The sequence below is a fragment of the Denticeps clupeoides genome, chromosome 11 (assembly GCF_900700375.1).
Source record: "Denticeps clupeoides chromosome 11, fDenClu1.1, whole genome shotgun sequence".
In the NCBI taxonomy this organism is placed as follows: domain Eukaryota; kingdom Metazoa; phylum Chordata; class Actinopteri; order Clupeiformes; family Denticipitidae; genus Denticeps; species Denticeps clupeoides.
Genome location: NC_041717.1, coordinates 5,384,709 through 5,405,104, shown reverse-complemented (window position 1 = coordinate 5,405,104; position 20,396 = coordinate 5,384,709). Strand labels below are relative to the sequence as shown.

General features: G+C 41.5%; 2 protein-coding genes across 3 annotated transcripts; one reads left to right on the top strand and one right to left on the bottom strand.

Annotated features, from left to right (window-relative positions):
- Positions 1-1,045: 1,045 nt before the first annotated feature.
- Positions 1,046-4,347, bottom strand: c11h9orf85 (chromosome 11 C9orf85 homolog). The gene is made up of 4 exons (XM_028996583.1): positions 3,996-4,347; positions 2,430-2,536; positions 2,241-2,354; positions 1,046-1,717 (listed from the first exon to the last, which is right to left on the bottom strand). Exons 1-4 carry the CDS (start codon positions 4,095-4,097, stop codon positions 1,588-1,590), a joined length of 453 nt encoding a protein of 150 aa, XP_028852416.1. The 5' UTR covers positions 4,098-4,347; the 3' UTR covers positions 1,046-1,587.
- Positions 4,348-4,632: 285 nt separating this feature from the next.
- Positions 4,633-19,511, top strand: abhd17b (abhydrolase domain containing 17B, depalmitoylase). Of its 2 annotated transcripts, XR_003751326.1 has the most exons (5): positions 4,633-4,942; positions 7,993-8,468; positions 16,778-16,957; positions 17,609-18,335; positions 18,437-19,511. XR_003751326.1 is itself a non-coding variant. In XM_028997159.1 (4 exons), the coding sequence occupies exons 2-4, from the start codon at positions 8,002-8,004 to the stop codon at positions 17,826-17,828; spliced, it is 867 nt and encodes a 288-aa protein (XP_028852992.1). In that variant the 5' UTR covers positions 4,633-4,942; positions 7,993-8,001; the 3' UTR covers positions 17,829-19,511. The 2 variants fall into 2 exon arrangements, 1 of the variants encoding a protein (XP_028852992.1); XM_028997159.1 differs by having other exon boundaries at positions 17,609-19,511.
- The last annotated feature ends 885 nt before the right edge of the window (positions 19,512-20,396 follow it).

Below are 20,396 nucleotides of genomic sequence, written 5' to 3'. Positions count from 1 at the left end.
TCTACTGCTCAATTAATTACTCACAGTTACAGACATTTTAAGCAAAGAGACCCAAATATTTGCATGCAAAGGCTTCAATGTTTTATTGGTCATATCCATCTCCTCTTTGTACAAATGTATGCATGGCTTATCATATCACAGATAGCTCCGAAAGTAATGTCCCAAGTATTGAATGCCTGTGCCACGCTTCGACATCTCATCTCTCTATGTACTTGTATGTGATTTGAAATTCAATGGGACATTTATTTTATTAAATTCAATGGGAGGTTTATTTTATTTGATTAAATTCAATGGGAGGTTGAATTTAATCTCCATGATTGACAGTGAGGATGGTGTTCCAGACCGAGGGAGATCATCAGTTATTTTATGGTTCTTCCATTTGCGCATCAACTGTTGTCACCTTCTCACCCAGCTGCTTGGTGATGGTCTTGTGTGGGTCCACAGTCCCCGACATCCCTGGAGAGATTTAATGTTTCTATGGTACCAGGCGCCAGAAAGCTTGCTGATTGATAGGGGAATAAATACCTATTTCATTCATTAAATTGCAAATTAATTTCTAATTTTAAAAAATGCATTATTTTGGTGGACAAAACTTACAAAATCAGCAACGGATCAAATAATATGGATACCATTTGCTAGTTAGGTTTTTAGATGTCAATTCATCCTGTAATAACCCCATCTGTTCTTTCAACACAGAAATCAAGTTTATTTTTAGGCCTTATTGCATTAGTTCCTTATAAATCACAAGACAGAGAATTTCATCATTGCTGATGCTACCTTCCTTTAGATTAACAGGCGGTAGGTATTTAGAGGGGAGACGAGATAAGCTGCCCTGTTGTCAATGCGTCTCCTGGACAGAAAATGTTTGCATAAGTTTGCTAAATGGCATAAAGGCGGCAAATGAACATTTGTCATCTGTTATAATGTTTATGGTGTACAAAGAAACTTCTTCGCAACATTATGGACGGCAAACTCTAATCTAAAACTCTAAAGGCATTAACAAGTGTCAGGCACAACAATGTGATTTTCAGGAACAGGGCAGCTCATGAGGATAATATTTTTAAGACAAAAAAACACTAAAACAAAGTACAAAGTAAGGCTTTTTCCACAATGTCCCAGACGTTCCGTGTTACTGGTGGTTAGTACTGGTAAATTGGGGGTTTGAAAATGGCGAAATGAACACACTTTTACTTCTTCAATATGGACTACTTTGCAATAATAATAAAACTACAGGTTGTTGCACTGGATGCTTGGAAAAGGAGCTGGGAGGGTTTATTTTATGAAACACATCCACTAAATTCATCGTTCAGTTTATGTCATTACATTACACTTCAAAACCCGTCACTAACAACTGCTAGTGTGAGTATTTCCAATATTTACATGTAATGACATTTTCAGATAACATTGTTTCATATTTTTTAGTAACCCGAGGGTGTACTCGGCCAGAAGCTGTACAACACTAGAGCTGTGGTAATACTAGAACTTTCCAGTTCTAAATCACAGTTCATTTGCATAAATGTGTCGTTAAACAGTCCTTTGTATTCACGGAAGACTGTTCATGGTTCTTGCTGACTCCAGTCTCTTGGCCTAGGTCCCAGAAGGATCACAGTCACCGTCAACATCACTCGTATGAGCAAAATCTTCATCCTCTGCATCAGACCCCTGTTGGTCCTCCTCAGATGTCCTCTCACTGTCTTTTACATTTGTCGTCTCAATCCTGTTACATAAATAGAGTGGATAAAACATTCTACTTAAGCAGATGCTGTAAAGTGCGTGAAAGGTTCATATAGAGAATCTGTCTTTACGAATAAACTGTAATATTCTTGATTCATCTCAAGAATAAGTATAGACAGCATAATGAAAGTGAGAGTGAAGTGATTGTGAAGCACTGCAGCACAGCACACGGTGACACAGCCGTGAGCCCTCTGCTTTTAACCCATCACCCTTCGAACCGGCAACTCTCTGATTAGGCCACCACTGCCCCATTGGTAAACACGCATTATGAGAAAGACAGGTTTGTGTATATATAGCGCATATTACATTTTTTTTATATCAGTTTGACACCTGAATGCTATTAAAGTCACTTCCATTTTTATATTTGAAATCATTACTCAATCTGTAATCATTACACAAATTAATCTCCAATTAAAACCGTGGTGAAATCTAGGGTTTTATTTCACCCTACATTCCACATTCACAGAAAGGGGATTTCCACTATATACATGTTCTGGTTTACTTACGGAATGATAATATCTTCCTTCTTTCCGCACTTGGCACACAGCTCTAGCCTCAGGGCGCAGGTTTTACACATGATATGGTATGCATCTTTCACTGCCTTCTGAGAGCACTTCACACTGGGCATGGAGAGAAGAAGAGATCACACAGGGGAAATACAGGGAAGTGACTAATGTCTGAGGTTCAGATCTCACCACTTGCGAGGCTGTGTGAGCGATTTATATTTGTTATACTTGACTTTCCATTCCAGGACACCCTTACAGTGCTGGCATAGACCATCGTGGACCTTGGCATTTGCCTTCTGCACAGACAAAACACAGAGAAAACTATGACTTATGCATAGGGTGATAAGTCCTGAACATTTTAATGATAAAGGGATATTTTATGACTCAGATAAATTCAAAAAAACTAAAAACATAAATAAGACACCACAGTACTCTTGGCCATTAAATTTACAGCATTTATCAGACAGCCTTATCCAGAGCACCTTACAATCAGTATTTACAGGGACAGTCCCCTTGGAGACACTCAGGGTTCAGGGTCTTGCTCAGGGACACAATAGTAGTAAGTGGGGTTTGAACCTGTGACTTTGTTGTCTTCTGGTGAGTGTGTTACCCACTAGGCTACGACCACTGTCTCAAGAGCCACGGTTCAGCATAGTGCCAGGTTTTCAGTTGTGCGGCTCTGGAAGGCTTGATCGTGGTTATATCATGGACTGGCACGATTGTGCCAACCCAGCGAAAGCCTGAGTCTGAGCGTGGCAGCGTCTGGCAGCCAGCAGGGGGCGACAGACTCCAAGCGTGTCGTGTATGTGTCGATAACCTCACGCAACACAAGAACCATCAGCATCATAGTGCAAAATCCTGGCAGTATATATTCTACTGCAGATTCAGTTATAATATTCATCAAGACTTCATGGTAATATAATTTCCTTTGCCGTACATAATGAGGTATGAAAAATATTCATTTATATACAGTACAGGCCAAAAGTTTGGACATCACCTCATTCAATGTGTGTTCTTTATTTATTTTCATGAGCATTTACATTGATAGATTCTCACTGAAGGCATCAAAATTATGAATGAACACATGTGGAGTTATGTACATAAAAAGGTGAAATAACTGAAAACATGTTTTTCATTCTAGTTTCTTTGCTCTGATTACTGCTTTGTACACTCTTGGCATTCTCTCGATGAGCTTCAAGAGGTCGTCACCTGAAATGCTTTTCCAACAGTCTTGAAGGAGTTCCCAGAGGTGTTTAGCACTTGTTGGCCCCTTTGCCTTCACACTGCGGTCCAGCTCACCCCAAACCCTCTCGACTGGGTTCAGGTCCGGTGACTGTGGAGGTCAGGTCTCCACTTTTTGTTAAGTACATAACTCCACATTTGTTCATTCATAGTTTTGATGCCTTCAGTGAGAATCTACCAATGTAAATGGTCATGAAAATAAAGAAAACACATTGAATGAGAAGGTGTGTCCAGACTTTTGGCCTGTACTGTATATTGGCATCCGAACATAAACAAATTATGCTGCAATATAATAATATAACGAAGTGGTAGCATCACAGTTAGACGCAATAACAAAGTTATTTATCCATTGCTAAACTTGTATAGGGGGAAACTTCTCGAATTTTGAGGAAAATGACAGTGACCAAGCGTCAACATATGAAGCTACGCTGGCAAATAGAACGTTGAATATTTCTACTGCGTCTAATTGTACTTCCTATCTTAGCTCCTTTAGCTAAGCTAACGCTAGCTTACCTTTACTTGAACAGTGGCGCCATACTTATCATTTTTGAAAGCGGTCGCGTTTTGATATTTCTGACCTCGTGAACGGGCAAGGTTGCCCTTTTGGCAGCTCATTTTTATCTCAGAATGCTATTTTTGTTAGTAAAATATTTAAGACGCGACCATCTGTACAAAAACAACGTGCGTTTTTCGGACGGGCTGCTAACCGGAAATCGGGGCGCGTTCTTCAGAGTACAAAACTGCGCAACGGGAAACGTGCTGAGAAGCGAACCATATTATTATTTAATAACAACATTTCTAGTTCCTTTTTATGATCGGTTTTGGATCATTCATTTGTCATTTGTTGACGCGGAAATACTGCGCTTGTTGTGCACCCAATGATAACAAAATGTCACGACGGGAAACACTGGTAAAGACAGTCATAAAAATGTCTGATCCTTTGGAACACTCCCCTTCCCTTTAACAATGACCTCAGAGAAAGAGGCGCGGCTGACGCGCTCACGCTTCTATTTTATTCTTTGTACAACACTGAACAAGCCCAGCGAGTGAAGGACCGCCTCCCGCAGAACAAACCACGATTTTCATTGGCCCACCCCAGAAACGTGGTTTGCGATTGGCTGAAATTCTTATCATTTTGGTTTCGGCTTGATATCCTGGTTTGTACGTGAAAACAAGGCTGCTGGTGCTTACTACGAGGCGGACGCAGGCGATTCGTGCTGGGCCGCAGGGAATCCTGAGCTTCCCCCCTCTCGCCAGGTCTCGGAGCCATTTTCGACCACATGTGGAAAAGATTAATTGATATCGACCAGCAGCCGGAGCGAGGTTCGACAGGCTCTCGGTTCATATCGAGGTCGCAGATCAAAGGCTCCGGCATCTCGGTCCTAAGAGCGGCAGCGGGAACACGCCCATAACCCCGACTCCCCTGCCTCTACATACACAAGAGCTCAGCCGCCGAATAGGTGAGAACTCGTTTTTTTCCGTCATGTGGAAGCTGTGTATTTTACCGCCTGCAACCTGTCTTTGTTGGCACTATTCTAATGAATCAATAATTTAATCGCATACTTTAAGTCATTCGGTGAAAATGAATATTTTCTACACTTGTTCCTTTATGAATACGGTTCATAACGAAAGCACCGTGCATCATGTGATGTGGTTAATTCGCACGGGTTTCCAATAAAAGCAGGAACACGCTGGTCTCCATTGCAGCCGCGTTCAGAATCAGACCCACTGCGTTGTCTTATTAAATACAAACGGCTCCAAACCCCACCCGATACCATCGTGTACCCGAGAAAGACCCCCAGGAGGCCCTAAATGTAACATGCAGGGTTCGGAAGCAACAGCGAATAGTACCGCTGTACCGATACCCGGAACGCCGCCGAAACAGGCCCGCCTATGGCAAGCGGAATGAACATTTAAGGGATCTGCCGTGTACTTCCGGCAAGCCAAAAGTGTCATTTTAGAAATCCTCGGCGGAAGTGGAATTAAAGATATCTGCAGCTTCCTTTTACTTCGTCGCAAGTCGAATTAAGGATATCTGCAGCTACGCTTTCCCTCGTCGGAAGTCGATTTAAAGATCTCTACAGCTACGTTTTGACATATTCCCTCATTGACTTGAATGGGAAAACTATAACTATATCTACAATCAGGTTTTGACTACACAAAATGTGAAAATCCAGATATCTTTAACTACATTTAGACGAGTCAAAATTCCAGTTAGCGATATCTCTAATAAAAACATTATAGACACAGATATCTTAGTTTTAAATTAGTTTTTACTAGTCACATATCTCTTTCGATATATATATATATAAAGACATTATAGATATCCTGTGAAGGAATTTACAGGCGCCGTTTGAGCATGAAATGCTCAAAACGATTATATGTTTTGGTTTTCTGAATAAATACTAAAACAACGCAATGAAATCGATGACGTCATTTCAGATTTCACAATTGGAATTGTAAATATCTTAAACTATCATTCTTACTAGTCAAAATTCAATTGCATGTATCTTGAATTGTATTTTTGACTGGATAGCTGAAATGGAATTATGGATATTCAAAGTAAAACCTCTTTAATGTTAAATCCACTTGCCATCCCTGCCTTTCTGCCTTATGGTGCTGCATTGTTCTTGTTTCCTGTTGACCATGCACACGTCACCAGCGTACTCAGGTTTGTGTCACATGACCTTTTTTTTTTTTTTTTTTTTTAAACTTGTTTCTATTGTTGAGCCAACTGGAATGAGAGCGGAGATAGTTTCCAAATATAGATGGATTGGTAATGAGAGCATGAACGTGACCTTTTTTAACCTTGATCATGGAATCCACCCAGAATATAACATGTGAGCATTATACAACACTGCGTGTAAAGGGCCCAGGAAGGGACCAGTTTAGGCCAGAGGATGAATTTTTTTTGATCAGCTGGCATTAGTAAAATCATTGAACATTTTAGGTATGTGCTATTATAAGGCTCATATACTTTATTCATCATTTTTGTTGTTTGTGAATAGAGGGTTTCAATACAGATAAGCTTTAAATGTCAACTTAGTCAACTAAGAAAGCATAGAATATCTCTGACTGGACTGTGTATTAGGTTTGCACACTAAAAGTGCCTGAATACAGCTGAACAATTAACCCGTTATATATATACGAAATTTTAAAATCTTCAACAACCGTAATTTTACAAGTTGTAGTGCCACCTGAGGGACCAAACAGTATTACAGATGTCATTAAACCCCTGTGTACTTTGCACGACTGGAAGCACACCACAAATGGATTGTGTGTCTCCCCTGGGTTCCCCTAAACTGCAGCTCTATCATGGTGTTGCTGTAAACCAGTTTCTCCAGACTAGCTTTGTGTCCCAGGTCTTAAAACGCCCAAAACTCATAAGTACACAAGATTATTTTGTTGTCCCTGGGTATATATGGGCTGATCTTTCTGTAAGGTAACCCTCTGTTGGGTCCAGGGAACTAGAAAGGTTAAACACCTCGTAGTTTTCAGCTCTTTTTGGGACCTGGGGCTGCCGCTACGCTGGGGAAGGATCAAACTTTTAGAAGTTGAGAAAGAAAATAGATAACCCGTACAGTGTACATGATGTACGTTCCCCGATTCACCCCACCCGACCAGGCCACTACCCACAATCAGCTGGTCGTAAGAATATCAAGTAGCAGCACATGGAATTCCGTCTCGTTCCGCTGCCACAGACCCAAGCAAACCTTTTTAACGTGGTCTCCTACTTATCATGACTGGAACAACAGCAAGAAAAGATATTTATAGTGTAAAAAAAAAAAAAGTGTATCCATTTTCTGTGCACCAAATGTCCAAAGCTGCGAGTTTGGCTTTATTCAGCATCGCTACTGATGTGTTATTTTTTTTTTGTACAGTTTGAGCCGGGTGTTTACCCCAGGAAACGACCAGGTTAAATCGCACAGTGTAAATGAGGCTTAGAGGAAGCACAACATTTCTGTCTTCAAAATCGTAGTGAGATAATCTACGTCTATATTTGCACAGTCAATGGGGGACTAGCCCATGGTTGTTCTCACAGTTTCAGTCTTGTAGTGATGTGTTACTTTCTCGATCCCACAAGCGCCCCTGTCAGCCTGTCTGTTGTATAGATCGGGCTGGAGGACCCAGTTTTCCACCACAGCAGCTCACAATGTTAATGCTGTGCGATGAATCCTTTATTTTTTTTTTTTCCAACTTTTTTAGTTTTGCTCATATTGGAAATAGTGAGAAGTGTAAATGTTTAGTTTGAATATATTCGTAAATGTTAAGTTGTTATATATGTACGTGAGAAACAGTTCTTCACATTCCTGTCTGCCCACTCATATATGCCTGTCTGCTGAATCGTCTGAACCCACTTAGGTGGAAATGAGGTAAAGAATGGTTGAAAACGGCTTAAATGTCCTCGGTCTGGGGGAATAAAAGGTGTGTGAAGTTTGTCCCTGCAGCTCTGACCTTGATGAGCAGGGAGGGGATAATGAATGTCTCCGTTCTTCTTCATGTGCTGCAGAGGGCTAGGATGAACCACCTGTCTCTGAGCGAGCTCTGCTGCCTGTTCTGCTGTCCTCCATGCCCCAGTAAGATCGCCTCCAAGCTGGCCTTCCTGCCTCCAGAGCCCACCTACACCCTGATGTGCGACGAGAGCGGCAGCCGCTGGACGCTGCACTTGTCGGAGCGCGCCGACTGGCAGTACTCGGCCCGCGAGAAGGACGCTATCGAGTGCTTCATGACGCGCACGTCCCGCGGCAGCCGCATCGCCTGCATGTTCGTGCGGTGCTCGCCCAGCGCCCGCTACACGCTCCTGTTCTCCCACGGCAACGCGGTGGACCTCGGCCAGATGAGCAGCTTCTACATCGGCCTGGGCTCGCGCATCAACTGCAACATCTTCTCCTACGATTACTCCGGCTATGGCGCCAGCTCGGGCAAGCCGTCTGAGAAGAACCTGTACGCCGACGTCGACGCCGCGTGGCAGGCGCTGAGGACGAGGTACGATGGCAGGACCCGCCTCCACACTGCAGAAACACACGAAACACACTCTCAGCCCTCGTGGGCTTTCTTCTCCAAATATGTCGAAACCTGTGGCCATAATTTGGATCTAAGCAAGCTTGGTTGGTTGGTTAGCTCTGTGACGTCCTAGTTTTAACCTTTTCTCACCCAACATTAACATGAATTTATTCTGTCTCAGCATTCCTGATAAACACATGAAATAAAGTGAATTAGAGAATTTGTGAATGGTAACACTACCGAAAAACTGGGAGATGTTACTGGGTGTTTCCTTTTCTTTTTGAAATGTGACCACAACAGAGCAGATATTTAAAAACCAGCAGATCAAGATGATTCAGCCAGAGAGCACACAACACGCCTGACATGCACTCATACCCCCAGGAACATCTCTAATAAGGAATATCATCATAATCAGACATCACATGCACGCAGACCCTGAATGGCGTCAGTGTACGTTTGGGTTTCTCAGGTATGGCGGTGGTCATGTGGGAGGCATGTGATGGTGTGAAGGCGCATATATCTGGAGCAGTGCTGCCGTATTCTCCCACACACACACACACACACACCGGGTGTGGGAGGGACGGTGTAAAAAAATAAAAATTAAATAAATAATAATAATCCCAGTTGAAATGGTGCCGATTTGTGTTCAGCTTTGTTGATCCTTCCTTTTCCCCAGCGGTCTCATACGTGCCTCCTTTAACAACTTGATTGTTGAGTGGGTGTGTGTTAGAGGTTTGTGGCCATCTCCTTTTAAATGCCATCCATGGTTTCGCCTCTAAATTTGACATAAGCCCATTTTCTCCAAGCACGTGGAAGCTGGCATCTGTTCTTGTGGCATTTCGGCAGCCTGCTGCTGAGCTGTAGGCCCCATATCAGTTCACACTGTCGGCTGAGCCAGCAGGACGCTGAATTTCATCCTGTGGAACCACGTCAGGTTGGATTCCCAAATTGTGGAGGCATGGTTGTGGAATTTCTGGTGGGAGAGGAGAGCAAAGCCAAAATCCGTAGAGGTTTGCAGTTTAGATGTCCAACCTCTAGATTAGTTGGATTTAAAATGATTAATTTCTTAGCAGTCCATCTGTTGTTGGTTGAAATGTGCCAGTAATTTAAGGCTGCATCATGAAATCAGTAATATCATTTTAAATCCATAATATTGGTAAAAAAAAGTTAAATCTAATTAGTGATGAGAACAAGTTAATTTATCATAATTGTTTTTGTAGTGAAATATAAGATCTTTTTCACTAGTCCCGTATATAAAAGAAGTGGGACCAAAAATTTTACATTTACAGCATTTATCAGACGCCCTTATCCAGAGCGACTTACAATCAGTAGTTACAGGGACAGTCTCCCTGGAGCAATTTAGGGTTAAGTGTCTTGCTCAGGGACACAATGGTAGTAAGTGGGATTCGAACCCGGGTCTTCTGGTTCATAGGCGAGTGTGTTACCCACTAGGCTACTACCACCCTTGCCATTCATCATTTACATTTACAGCATTTATCAGACGCCCTTATCAAGAGCGACTTACAATCAGTAGTTACAGGGACCGTCCCCCTGGAGCAACTTAGGGTTAAGTGTCTTGCTCAGGGACACAATGGTAGTAAGTGGGATTTGAACCTGGGTCTTCTGGTTCACAGGCGAGTGTGTTACCCACTAGGCTACTACCACCCAAATTTTAATTCAGTTTAGAATTATTATTATTTATTTTTTGTTTCAAAATGCTGCAATAAAAAAATAATCGTAGACAAAGGTGTTTTGAGTATACTGGAACTGTGGTAATCTACTGGTAATCTGCAATATGCAAAATATTGCATTGCTCATGAAATGCTGCTGTTCCTCAACTGAAATAGAACCCTTATGTGTAGGTGTGTGTTTATTTAATTTTTGTCCAACAATATTGATGACCTGCCCCAGATTGATTGGCACAGATTGCAGTTGGTCAGTATCCCAGGGGGAAAAGCCCTTCTCTGGGATGAGCCTTCCCCATGTAACACCGAGTTTTGTGGGCCTCATCGTGTCTGTGGGGTGCAGGATGTACTTAAAAAAAATAAAATAAAAATTTGTAAAAAAAATGTGTAATACATTCACTGTTCTTTGAAGACTCACCAACATGACGCTGTAGGCTGATGGATTAAACTCCTTGCTGCGGGACATCGTGTCTTGCTTTCTGTGGCCAGGAGCAAATCCTGTTCTGACAACTCCTACCGGTCCCTGAGTCACCTGTGAGTCGGTGGGTGTGGCACACCTGGGCGTGAGTGTGTTTGTGGCGGGTGCGCCGACAGCGGGGGGTGCTGGGGTTATTGTAATCGCTTATTAATATACTCGAACCCACGCAAACACACACAGAGCTGGCCCCGCTGCTGAGGATGACAACAGGTTGTCTTCCTGACCATCTGCTCCTCTACACAGCCAGTGTGTGTGAAGGAGGTAGAAGTGTGTGTGTGTGTGTGTGTGTGTGTCTTTATGCAGACTCAGGACTCTTCAGTGTGTTGTAACCCGCTGGCTTATGAGCGTATTGGCTCTGACTGAGGGGGTGTTTTTCGATCAGCCAGCCTGCCAAGTCAAATATTGACCCGTCGCTAAGCAACAGATTACCTTCGAGGATGAGGCCAGCTGCAGCCATGGCAACACCCTCTGCCCAGGAAGTAAAATTGCTTCTTAATAAATCCTGAGATGTGGGTTGCATGCACGCAGGGCGGTGGCGGCCTAGCGGGAGAGGAGTCGGACTCCTGATCGGAAGGTTGTGGGTTCAAACCGCGAAGGTGCCACTGATGGACCCTTGATCAAGGTACCATCCCAGTGTGTCCTCATCTGCCAACTGATCACTAAAGGTGATGGTTAAAAGCAGAGGACTCATTTCGTGGTGTCACCGTGAGCTATGCTGCAGTGATTCATAATGAAAATCACTTCACTTTTAGATCTTTTGAGCATTTTGGATGCTGTACGCTGAGACAATTGTAATTGGATCACATTGTTTAGTTTCAATTTTATACAGTCACAGTGCTCTCTCTCTTACTGTAGCAAGCTCTTCTTGACCTCCTCCACATTTTTAAAAACCATTTTCTGTGTTAAAGTAGCACCCACACACTGCAGACCTTTATATACTTCGCGCTGAACGCTCTGTACCCTGTGCACTAGGCTGAAGACCCAGAAATCAAACTAGAACAGAAATGTAACCCTTATTAAAGCGATTAAAGGTAGGCCTGTCATGATTATCAAATAATCATCTGATTTATCTTTTCTGGCCAACACCAGAAATAAATCACTTGTTCATAGTTTTCTTGGCCTCCAAATTATGTACAATGTCATGAGCAAGGAATGGTTTACTTTTTTGTTAGAGGATTAAAACAAATATATTAAGTTAAATCATTCAGCATGGGCATTCATAAATGAAACTTAAATTTATTCTTACGATGAAAACCGATATATACATGGAGATTGGTAGAAAAATTAACTGTAAGGGGGTACGTGGGCGAGTGGATTTGCTCCGTGTTCTCCTAACAGGGGACCATCCCCTCGGGAGACTCTTTCTCCTTTCTGTGAATACAGGATTTGGAAGAGTTCCCAATGCTCGATATTTCCATGACTGAAATGTTGGAACAGTAGGTTTCAACCAATTTACAGTGATTCCATTAACCCCTTTGTGCACCGGGCCAATAATCACTATTCTGCCTGCTTCACCTATTTATTTAAATGCAATTATCTTCATGTTTGTCCATCTAGCAGTTCTTTGTGCACATGATGAAAGATAAGACTTGGGCCCACAAATCTGAATTTTTTTTAATGTATCCATATAAATGTTAATGCAAGCAAAATGCAAGATGCCTTTTTTCCACAAAGTATTACAATTGTATTCTAAAAAATAATTGTATTTTCTGGTTCAATATACTGTCTTTATGTTGGATATTTAGGTCTCACTAATTGCAGTTTTATGAAGGGATGGCAATAGGCAAACCAAGTGTCCTCCAACCTCTCCAAGCTATACAAACAGGAAAAAGCCATTTTTTTTAACAAAGCTAGATATTATTTGTGAGAATCTCACCATTGTTGTACAAAGCAGACATTCCTGGGCTAGTGTCTGACTTTTCAGCAAACTTAAATATCTGCACTTCACTAAGTTGGAGTACCAGGTTCTAGACGGTCATGTCTGGTGTGATGACATGATGAGAGAAATATTTTTTTCACCTCTGATGAAAGTTCAGCCACCCATTTACATTTACAGCATTTGGCAGACGCCCTTATCCAGAGCGACTTACAACGTGCTTTCAAGTTACCATCGATGAAGAGATCAATTCTGGTTCACTAGGACCCCAACTATGAATACATCTATTTAATTCACTCTGTTGTAGATTCTGTACACAAAGTTCGACAACAAGAAAATTACAATTTAATCTAAATATTCTTTAAAGAGGAAGGTCTTGAGCTGTCATTTGAAGGTGCTCAGTGACTGAGCTGTTCTGACCTCGAGGGGAAGTTCATTCCACCACCGAGGGGCCAAGACGGAGAAGAGTCTAGATGAATGTCTTCCTTTTACCTTCAGAGATGGAGGGACCGGGCGAGCAGTACTGGAGGCTCGGAGTATACGAGGTGCAGTGAGAGGTGTAATAAGGGCTGTGAGGTAGGAAGCCGCCCTCCAGTGGGTTCTCTTTGGGTGGAAGGAGAACTGCGTAGGCTGTGAATCCTCTTCTGAGCAATCGTGCCACCATCATAGTGCTCCTCCCTGAAATAAGTAGCCAGACATCAAACAATGCAAATGTTATAAAATTACAATAGAATACAGATATAATTTTTTTTGTTTTAGCATGTGGACAGCATTTAGCTAGTGTTTAAATGACCAGCATAACACGTGGACCTGCTACAATGATAGACATGCTACCTGTTTTCCTGAATTAAGGGTAATTTTTTAGCATCATTACCATTTACAATGTTCACAAATGCACTTACTTGCTCGTCACGGCAGAAGCGCATTGCTCAAATACAGCATGTATTTTATAATCCATACTGCAAAACATCCCAGATACCATTGCTGTCCACATTGAAGCCAGAATCTCTGCTGAAGAAATGCAAAAATTCCTCCAGGCGTGCGCGAAAAGCGGCACATTGCCTAGTTTTGGTGAACAGTCCTAAGCACGGAGAGAGGGGGAGAGAGCGGTCAATCATGTGGTATATATATAACTGAAAAAAATAAGGGAAACTATAGTATTCTGTGAGCAACTTTTAAAATGTTTGTTCTCGGCCTTACAATGGATTCAAATTGTTTGGACCCTTTCAGATGTTTTTTTTTTTTTTTTTTTTTTTAATGGCAAAAAAAATTGCAGTTGTAAAAATGTTTAAATGGCTGCTATTGCTGACTAGCTGAATGAGGTGTGAAAAGTGCATGATTCTGAGGACTAAATTCATTTGCAGATTTCTCTGCAGTCGCTGCAAATATCTGAAGTTTTTTGTGCAGGTAGCAATAATAGTTGTATAAAGTTTGGTGTTCGTGTTTTCTGAAATACACTTGTATTTTTTTTCCATATACAGTACAGGCCAAAAGTTTGGACACACCTTCTCATTCAATGTGTTGCTGAACTGAAAACATGTTTTATATTCTAGTTTCTTTGCTCTGATTACTGCTTTGTACACTCTTGGCATTCTCTCGATGAGCTTCAAGAGGTCGTCACCTGAAATGCTTTTCCAACAATCTTGAAGGAGTTCCCAGAGGTGTTTAGCACTTGTTGGCCCCTTTGCCTTCACTCTGAGGTCCAGCTCACCCCAAACCATCCAGACTGGGTTCAGGTCTGGTGACTGTGGAGGCCAGGTCATCTGCCACAATACTCAAATCACTCTCCTTTGTTCATTCATAGTTTTGATGCCTTCAGTGAGAATCTACCAATGGATGGTCATGAAAATAAAGAAAACACATTGAATGAGAAGGTGTCCAAACTTTTGTCCTGTACTGTACATGGGGATTAGAACAAATGACTTCTGTTTAGGTGCCTGCGCCTGTCACCAGGGGGCACAGTGCGAAAAAGGGGTTTTAATGGCTGCTGCTGGAAGGTGCATGCCCGGAGGAGCAGCTCCCAATATTTATTTTAAAGATATCAGCCAGTGCTTAGTACACATCTTCCCAGTATTTCCTCAAAGTTTGGCTCTCGCCACAATCTCTCCAGCAGCTACAGGGGTCAGATGTTCATAAAGGTGAAATCAAAAAGCTGTAAAATGAACAGAAAAAAAGTTTGTGGTTGTGACTGCTCTAATTAGGGGGTCATTAAGGGGGGTCATTCAGCAATGCATTCCCCAATATGCAGGTTCATTTTTCAGGTTGGTGCTTAGGAAGTTGGGATCAGATTCATAATTGAAAATGAAGGAAATCAAACGTGTGTAACAGTTCAGTACACCTTACAAGATGATTGGCATTATTTTCAAACTGCCGCTTAGCGTGTCCTCAGGATTCGCATAGATAAATAGTAGTGGTGGGCCGTTATCGGCGTTAACGTGAGACTCTTATCGGCGATAAAAAAAAAAATATCGCCGTTAATCTATTCACAAAGTTGTGTTGGGAGCTGGGTCTATACTACACAAGCTATTGTGCCGGAGTTAAATGGTTACACTAGATTTAGAAGTATATTTCTTCTTTCTTGTGTCTTTTAGTTTCTTATTTCCTAAAGACTTTTGTTTTTGAGACCCGGTTCAGGTCTCTTGGACAGAATACACTTTGCACAGAAAATCTCTTGGGTGTCAGCTCATCATTTGTGGTTCAAGAAACGAAATCGAAAACGAAAGTTACACAACGCAGAAGAAGAACCGCTACACTATGATGACTTTCACCTTGATATTTTAGCGAGGATGTATACCTAGCTGAATTGCACTGTAGGGGCGAGAACGAGTCTTCGAACTGTGAAATTAGCACATCGTGGTAACGTGGTAACATGGATGCAGCTATTTAACTGAATAAACAGTTGGTAAACACAAGTACATCTTATTGAACATAATTTATTTTCATCACCAACTATCATAGTAGAACAGCTTTCTCAAGCAGTTTGTGATGCATTTTGGAAACAGGAGATGAGCCCCTGGTCTAATGCGCCACCTGGTTTGAGAAACCCGTTCTCAAAGACTTTTAGTCATTATTTCACATATTCTGAATGCCTTCAGCAGAATTCAAATGAGCCATTTTAATCTAGATTAATCTAGATTAATTTCCAAGATTACAGTGAGATTAATCTAGATTAATAGACACTAATAGACAAAGCAGGAAAAAAGTCATTTTTGCACATATGAAATTATTGCCAGATGTGGCTTTAAGTCAGAAAGTAACATAATAAGTTTTATGTTGTAAATTTATAAAGGTCCTGGTGTTTGCCTTAGTCAGCTGACTGATCACATTGTCCTTAATCTTGCTGGAATGTGCTTTTACCACCCGTGACCCGTGAGAATGCTCTGTTGTCTCTGTTGAGAATGAAACAATAATTCATGAATCGAGAATATGATTTAATATGCCATAAGTGCCCTAGCACAAATCATTCCTATGCAAAATTCGCGGCACGAGTACTGTGGATCTCGATTGGAATAGATTTATTTCCTTTTGTTTCTTCTAAGCAGGATGTATGTCTCTTATTGTTGAATAAGGAAGTATGAGGTCTGGGAAAACAACAAGTCAAAGAACGCCCTAAAGCCTTGCTTTGCATATTTTTAAAGCTGCACTATTTGGCAAATCAGAATTCTTGAATAAAAGTGATTTATAATATGTCTGCATGTTATTAGTATAATGGATTTATGTGTGATTTGTATACTGACACAAAGTTGTATCATAATCACAGAAAAAGAAGGAAGCTCAGTGTTGCCAGATTGGGTGGTTTTAGAATGAAATCTTGTGCTACTTTGTGTACGTGTGTTTGTATTTTTAGGAGCAGGTTTTTTTATTTAAATATTTTTATATAATAGTAACTAAAATGAATATTACTAGCATGCAGTCCTTTTATTGAATTCTAAGTAATACAGATGTAATTCACACACATCAGCCTAGCCGAGACGAGAATTCGTCCACACTTTGGGATTGCAGTCCGACTGATTGGTGTGTTAAATCTAGTTGAACTCCCTCCGGAATGTTTGGTGGTTCATTGCTTTTTTTTTATTTTTAAGTTCTGATAGTGATAAATCAATTTCTTAATTTCACAGGACTCATGTTCCAAGTGATCTTAACTCCTTTTCAAAAGAAGATTTTTTTTTTCTCGTCATAGTGCATGCAAATCGGCTTTTTTGAGAAATGAATGTCCTGTTTTTAAAATTACAGTAATTTCTTTTGTGAACAGGTACGGCATCAGACCAGAGAACGTGATTATTTATGGTCAGAGCATTGGTACCGTCCCCTCGGTGGACCTTGCAGCGCGGTATGAGAGCGCCGCAGTCATCCTGCACTCGCCCCTCACCTCCGGCATGCGCGTGGCCTTCCCAGACACCAAGAAAACCTACTGCTTTGATGCGTTTCCTAAGTAAGTGCTGGATTCTATTTCTCTCACCCTTCCTTCTCCTCCGTTTCTGGTGCCTCACATGTCTTAAACCTTTGGAGAGAGAACGTCTGTTGCGTAATGTCACCCTGGGCGTCTTGTAGCAGGCTGTAGCGCCCTCTGTTGCTTCAATATAGAAATGGCAAAATGCATAGTAAATATTTGCATGACACGTGCTTGAAAGAACTGCCAGAGAACGATGTTGATGTCTCATGTTACTGTCTCATACAGAACCAGTCAAAGATTTGGGTGCACCTACTCATTTACTCTTGCCTTCTTTACATTATAGAACAAAACTGAAGATACAGGACTATGAAATAACACATGAAGTTATGTAATAACCCCCTCCCCCCCCAAAAGAATAAAATACAAATCTGCAAATAAGGTTAACAGTTGAACATTGGCATCTCATGAAGCGACTTTTGATTATGACAATAGTGAACAAATCAGCCATGAAGGTAAAAAGAGGTGACTGGTGGGGGGGGCAGATTCATAAAACAAACTTCACTTTGTCCTAATACAAGAAATACTAAATATGTTTCTTGCATTGGATCCCTCAAAATATATATATATGATTGCTCACTTTCTTGCTTGATTTTTCTAAACTGTGTGCTTGTCCTCTTTAAAATACACCAGCATTGATAAGATCTCCAAAGTCACGTCTCCAGTGCTGGTGATCCACGGAACTGAGGATGAGGTGATCGATTTCTCCCATGGCCTGGCACTGTACGAGCGATGTCAGCGTCCAGTGGAGCCGCTCTGGGTGGAGGGCGCCGGCCACAACGACGTGGAGCTGTATGGACAGTACCTGGAGCGCTTGAAACAGTTTGTTGCTCACGAGCTGGTCAAGTTGTAGAAGCAAAGCATCCTGCCTCTCAGCTACTGTGAACTTTATTTTCTCCTTTTTTCTCTATTATCACTATTTAGGGGAATAATTTTTCCAGTGTTACACATTGCACAGCACAGTGTCGAGTGTTTGAGCGGATGCCTGGCTGCAGCAGCACTGTTTGCAAGTGTCATGGATCCCTCTCTGAGAGCCTTTTGTCCACGTTTACAACTTTCTAGAGGGCAGATGCTGGGATTGGGGCTGGTAGTTCTCTATGGACACTCTGTCAACAGCAAATGGAGCCAAACCCGTTCTGCCAAGGTCAATCTTTCTATCGTTTCTGTATAATGCACTCCTCATTGACTGAGCACTGTGCTACAACAACCGTGATGCACGTCATTTGCTCTACCATTGTTGCCAAATCTTCACCATATCGAAGTATCAATATATAAGAATAAAAATGTATTAAATGAATGGACATGTTTGTAGAACATCTAAGCGTTTTTTTCCTTTTTTGGATTCACTATATTTTAGATGGTAAGTATAGGCAATTAGCACTAAGACTTTTTATTGTTTTGTTACTTTTGACAAATGCTGGATATTGAAACCTATTTTTTTGTTTTTTACTTTCTGGGAAGAATATCACGCAAAATATATACAGCCTGTTTTGAAATACCGGGTGGAGGGCCAGGAGCACCAGGCAGGTTTACTTCTAATAAACAACACCGCTGTGGGCTCCGGGAAGGTATGAAAGATCCCGCTTTGCTGATGTGTTTACTCCTGGAATCAACTTTGGCCATTTTGCACATTTTTATGCTACTTTAAGTTCAGGCGGTCTGAATTTGCATGATCATGATGGGACAGTGTAAAGATCTTAGAAATAGATATATTTTATCATGATAGTACCATGATATTTACTCAAGTGACTATTTAATAATACTGGTCTAGGTGCTTAGCAAGTCAAATGAATTATTATTACTTCATGTATACACTGATCAGATATAATAGCGTTAACGCCTTACAGAATTTGTTATTTTCCTGCCAACCTTTCAACCAATGCTTTCAGCCCACCACATGCATCATTATTTTGTTAACGGTCACATAATTTGTAATTCAGCAAAGGTTGGGATTTAAAACAGGACCTCCAGGAACTATAATAGAATATCTGTCCAGGGCAGGCCTGGCATGACACCAGGATGCACCATGGGAAGAGGGCGAGCAAGCAGAGGCAGCACGGTGTTTTGTACAATTATTTATTGTCACAGAGCAAGAACGGCTTGAGGAACACAGCAGTGAGTGTGAGGCGTTGGCCTCCTGGGACATCGAGTACGGTCCATGGAGCAATCATTCTTTTAGTTGTCATGTTATGGCTGATCAGTGTATGGTGTGTAAATGTTTGTGAGCCTTTGATCTTTATGTATTTGCAGTCATCTGTAAATAATTTCTAAGCCACTTTTATTTCTTAACTAAAATTCCATAACTGTTGTCCTAGTGATAGTTACTAATATAACTAATTATTGTAAAAGACTGTTGGTGAGACTATATAAACTAATTAGGTCAAACCACAAATTAATGTCTGTCACCCAAACCTCTTATGTTGCTCCTCGTTTTTCATTACTGAAGGAAAATGATATATGTAGTAATGATAAACTGATGATAGTTATTATACAACTGGTGATAGGTAATAAAAATTGTTCTGGAGCGATGAAGTAACAGCAGAAATGTCTCTTGTCTTAATAATGTACCACACACCCACATGTCTGTGAGTCACACATCTAGAGCCCTTAAAATTGAAATATAGCACAAAAAACCTGTTAAATTTATGCAATGAAGCTGGGGAATTTGAAGCATTATTTTTCTCCCTGTGTTCAAATGAAAGGGGGAGGGTCTTTTCCACTCGGCACCTTTTGTTTTATGTGTTGATGAAGAGCTTGGAAGAGGTTGTGACCTTTTGACCTTTTAAGTGTAAAAGGCAACTGCTGACCCTGGGTGCCAGGCAGGAAGTGGAATGAGTTGGGTGAATGTGATTTGCACTGGTCAGAACTGATTCAAAATCCCAGTTCAGATGCGCTCGTCAGATGTCCTTGACCAGAATGACAATCAGTAGTTTCAGGGACCGGCTCGGGGGCACAATGGTAGTAAGTGGGGTTTGAACCTGAGACTTTGTGGACCTCTGGTTCATAGGAGAGTGTCTTATCCAAGTGTTATATGCTAAAATGTTAAAAAAAAGAGAAATAAACCAATGCTTTTAAAAAAGTATAATAATAACACTAAGGAAGGATATTGGGTGGTACACTCACCTATGAATCAGAAGACCCAGGTTCAAATCCCACTTACTACCATTGTGTCCATGAGCAAGACACCCTGAGTGTCTCCAGGGGGGGACTGTCCCTGTAACTACTGACTGTAAGTCGCTCTGGATAAGACCGCCTGATAAATGCTGTAAATGTAAATGGGTTCCCGCATTTAAATAGCGGACAGCATGGCGCTGCTCGACCTGCCTGGTTGGATGGGATTTGCTTGCTCATCCTGAAGTGTTGAAACTCGTCGAATACCGAAGTGGAGGCGGCGAGCGGTACAAACGGCCGCTTCTAGACC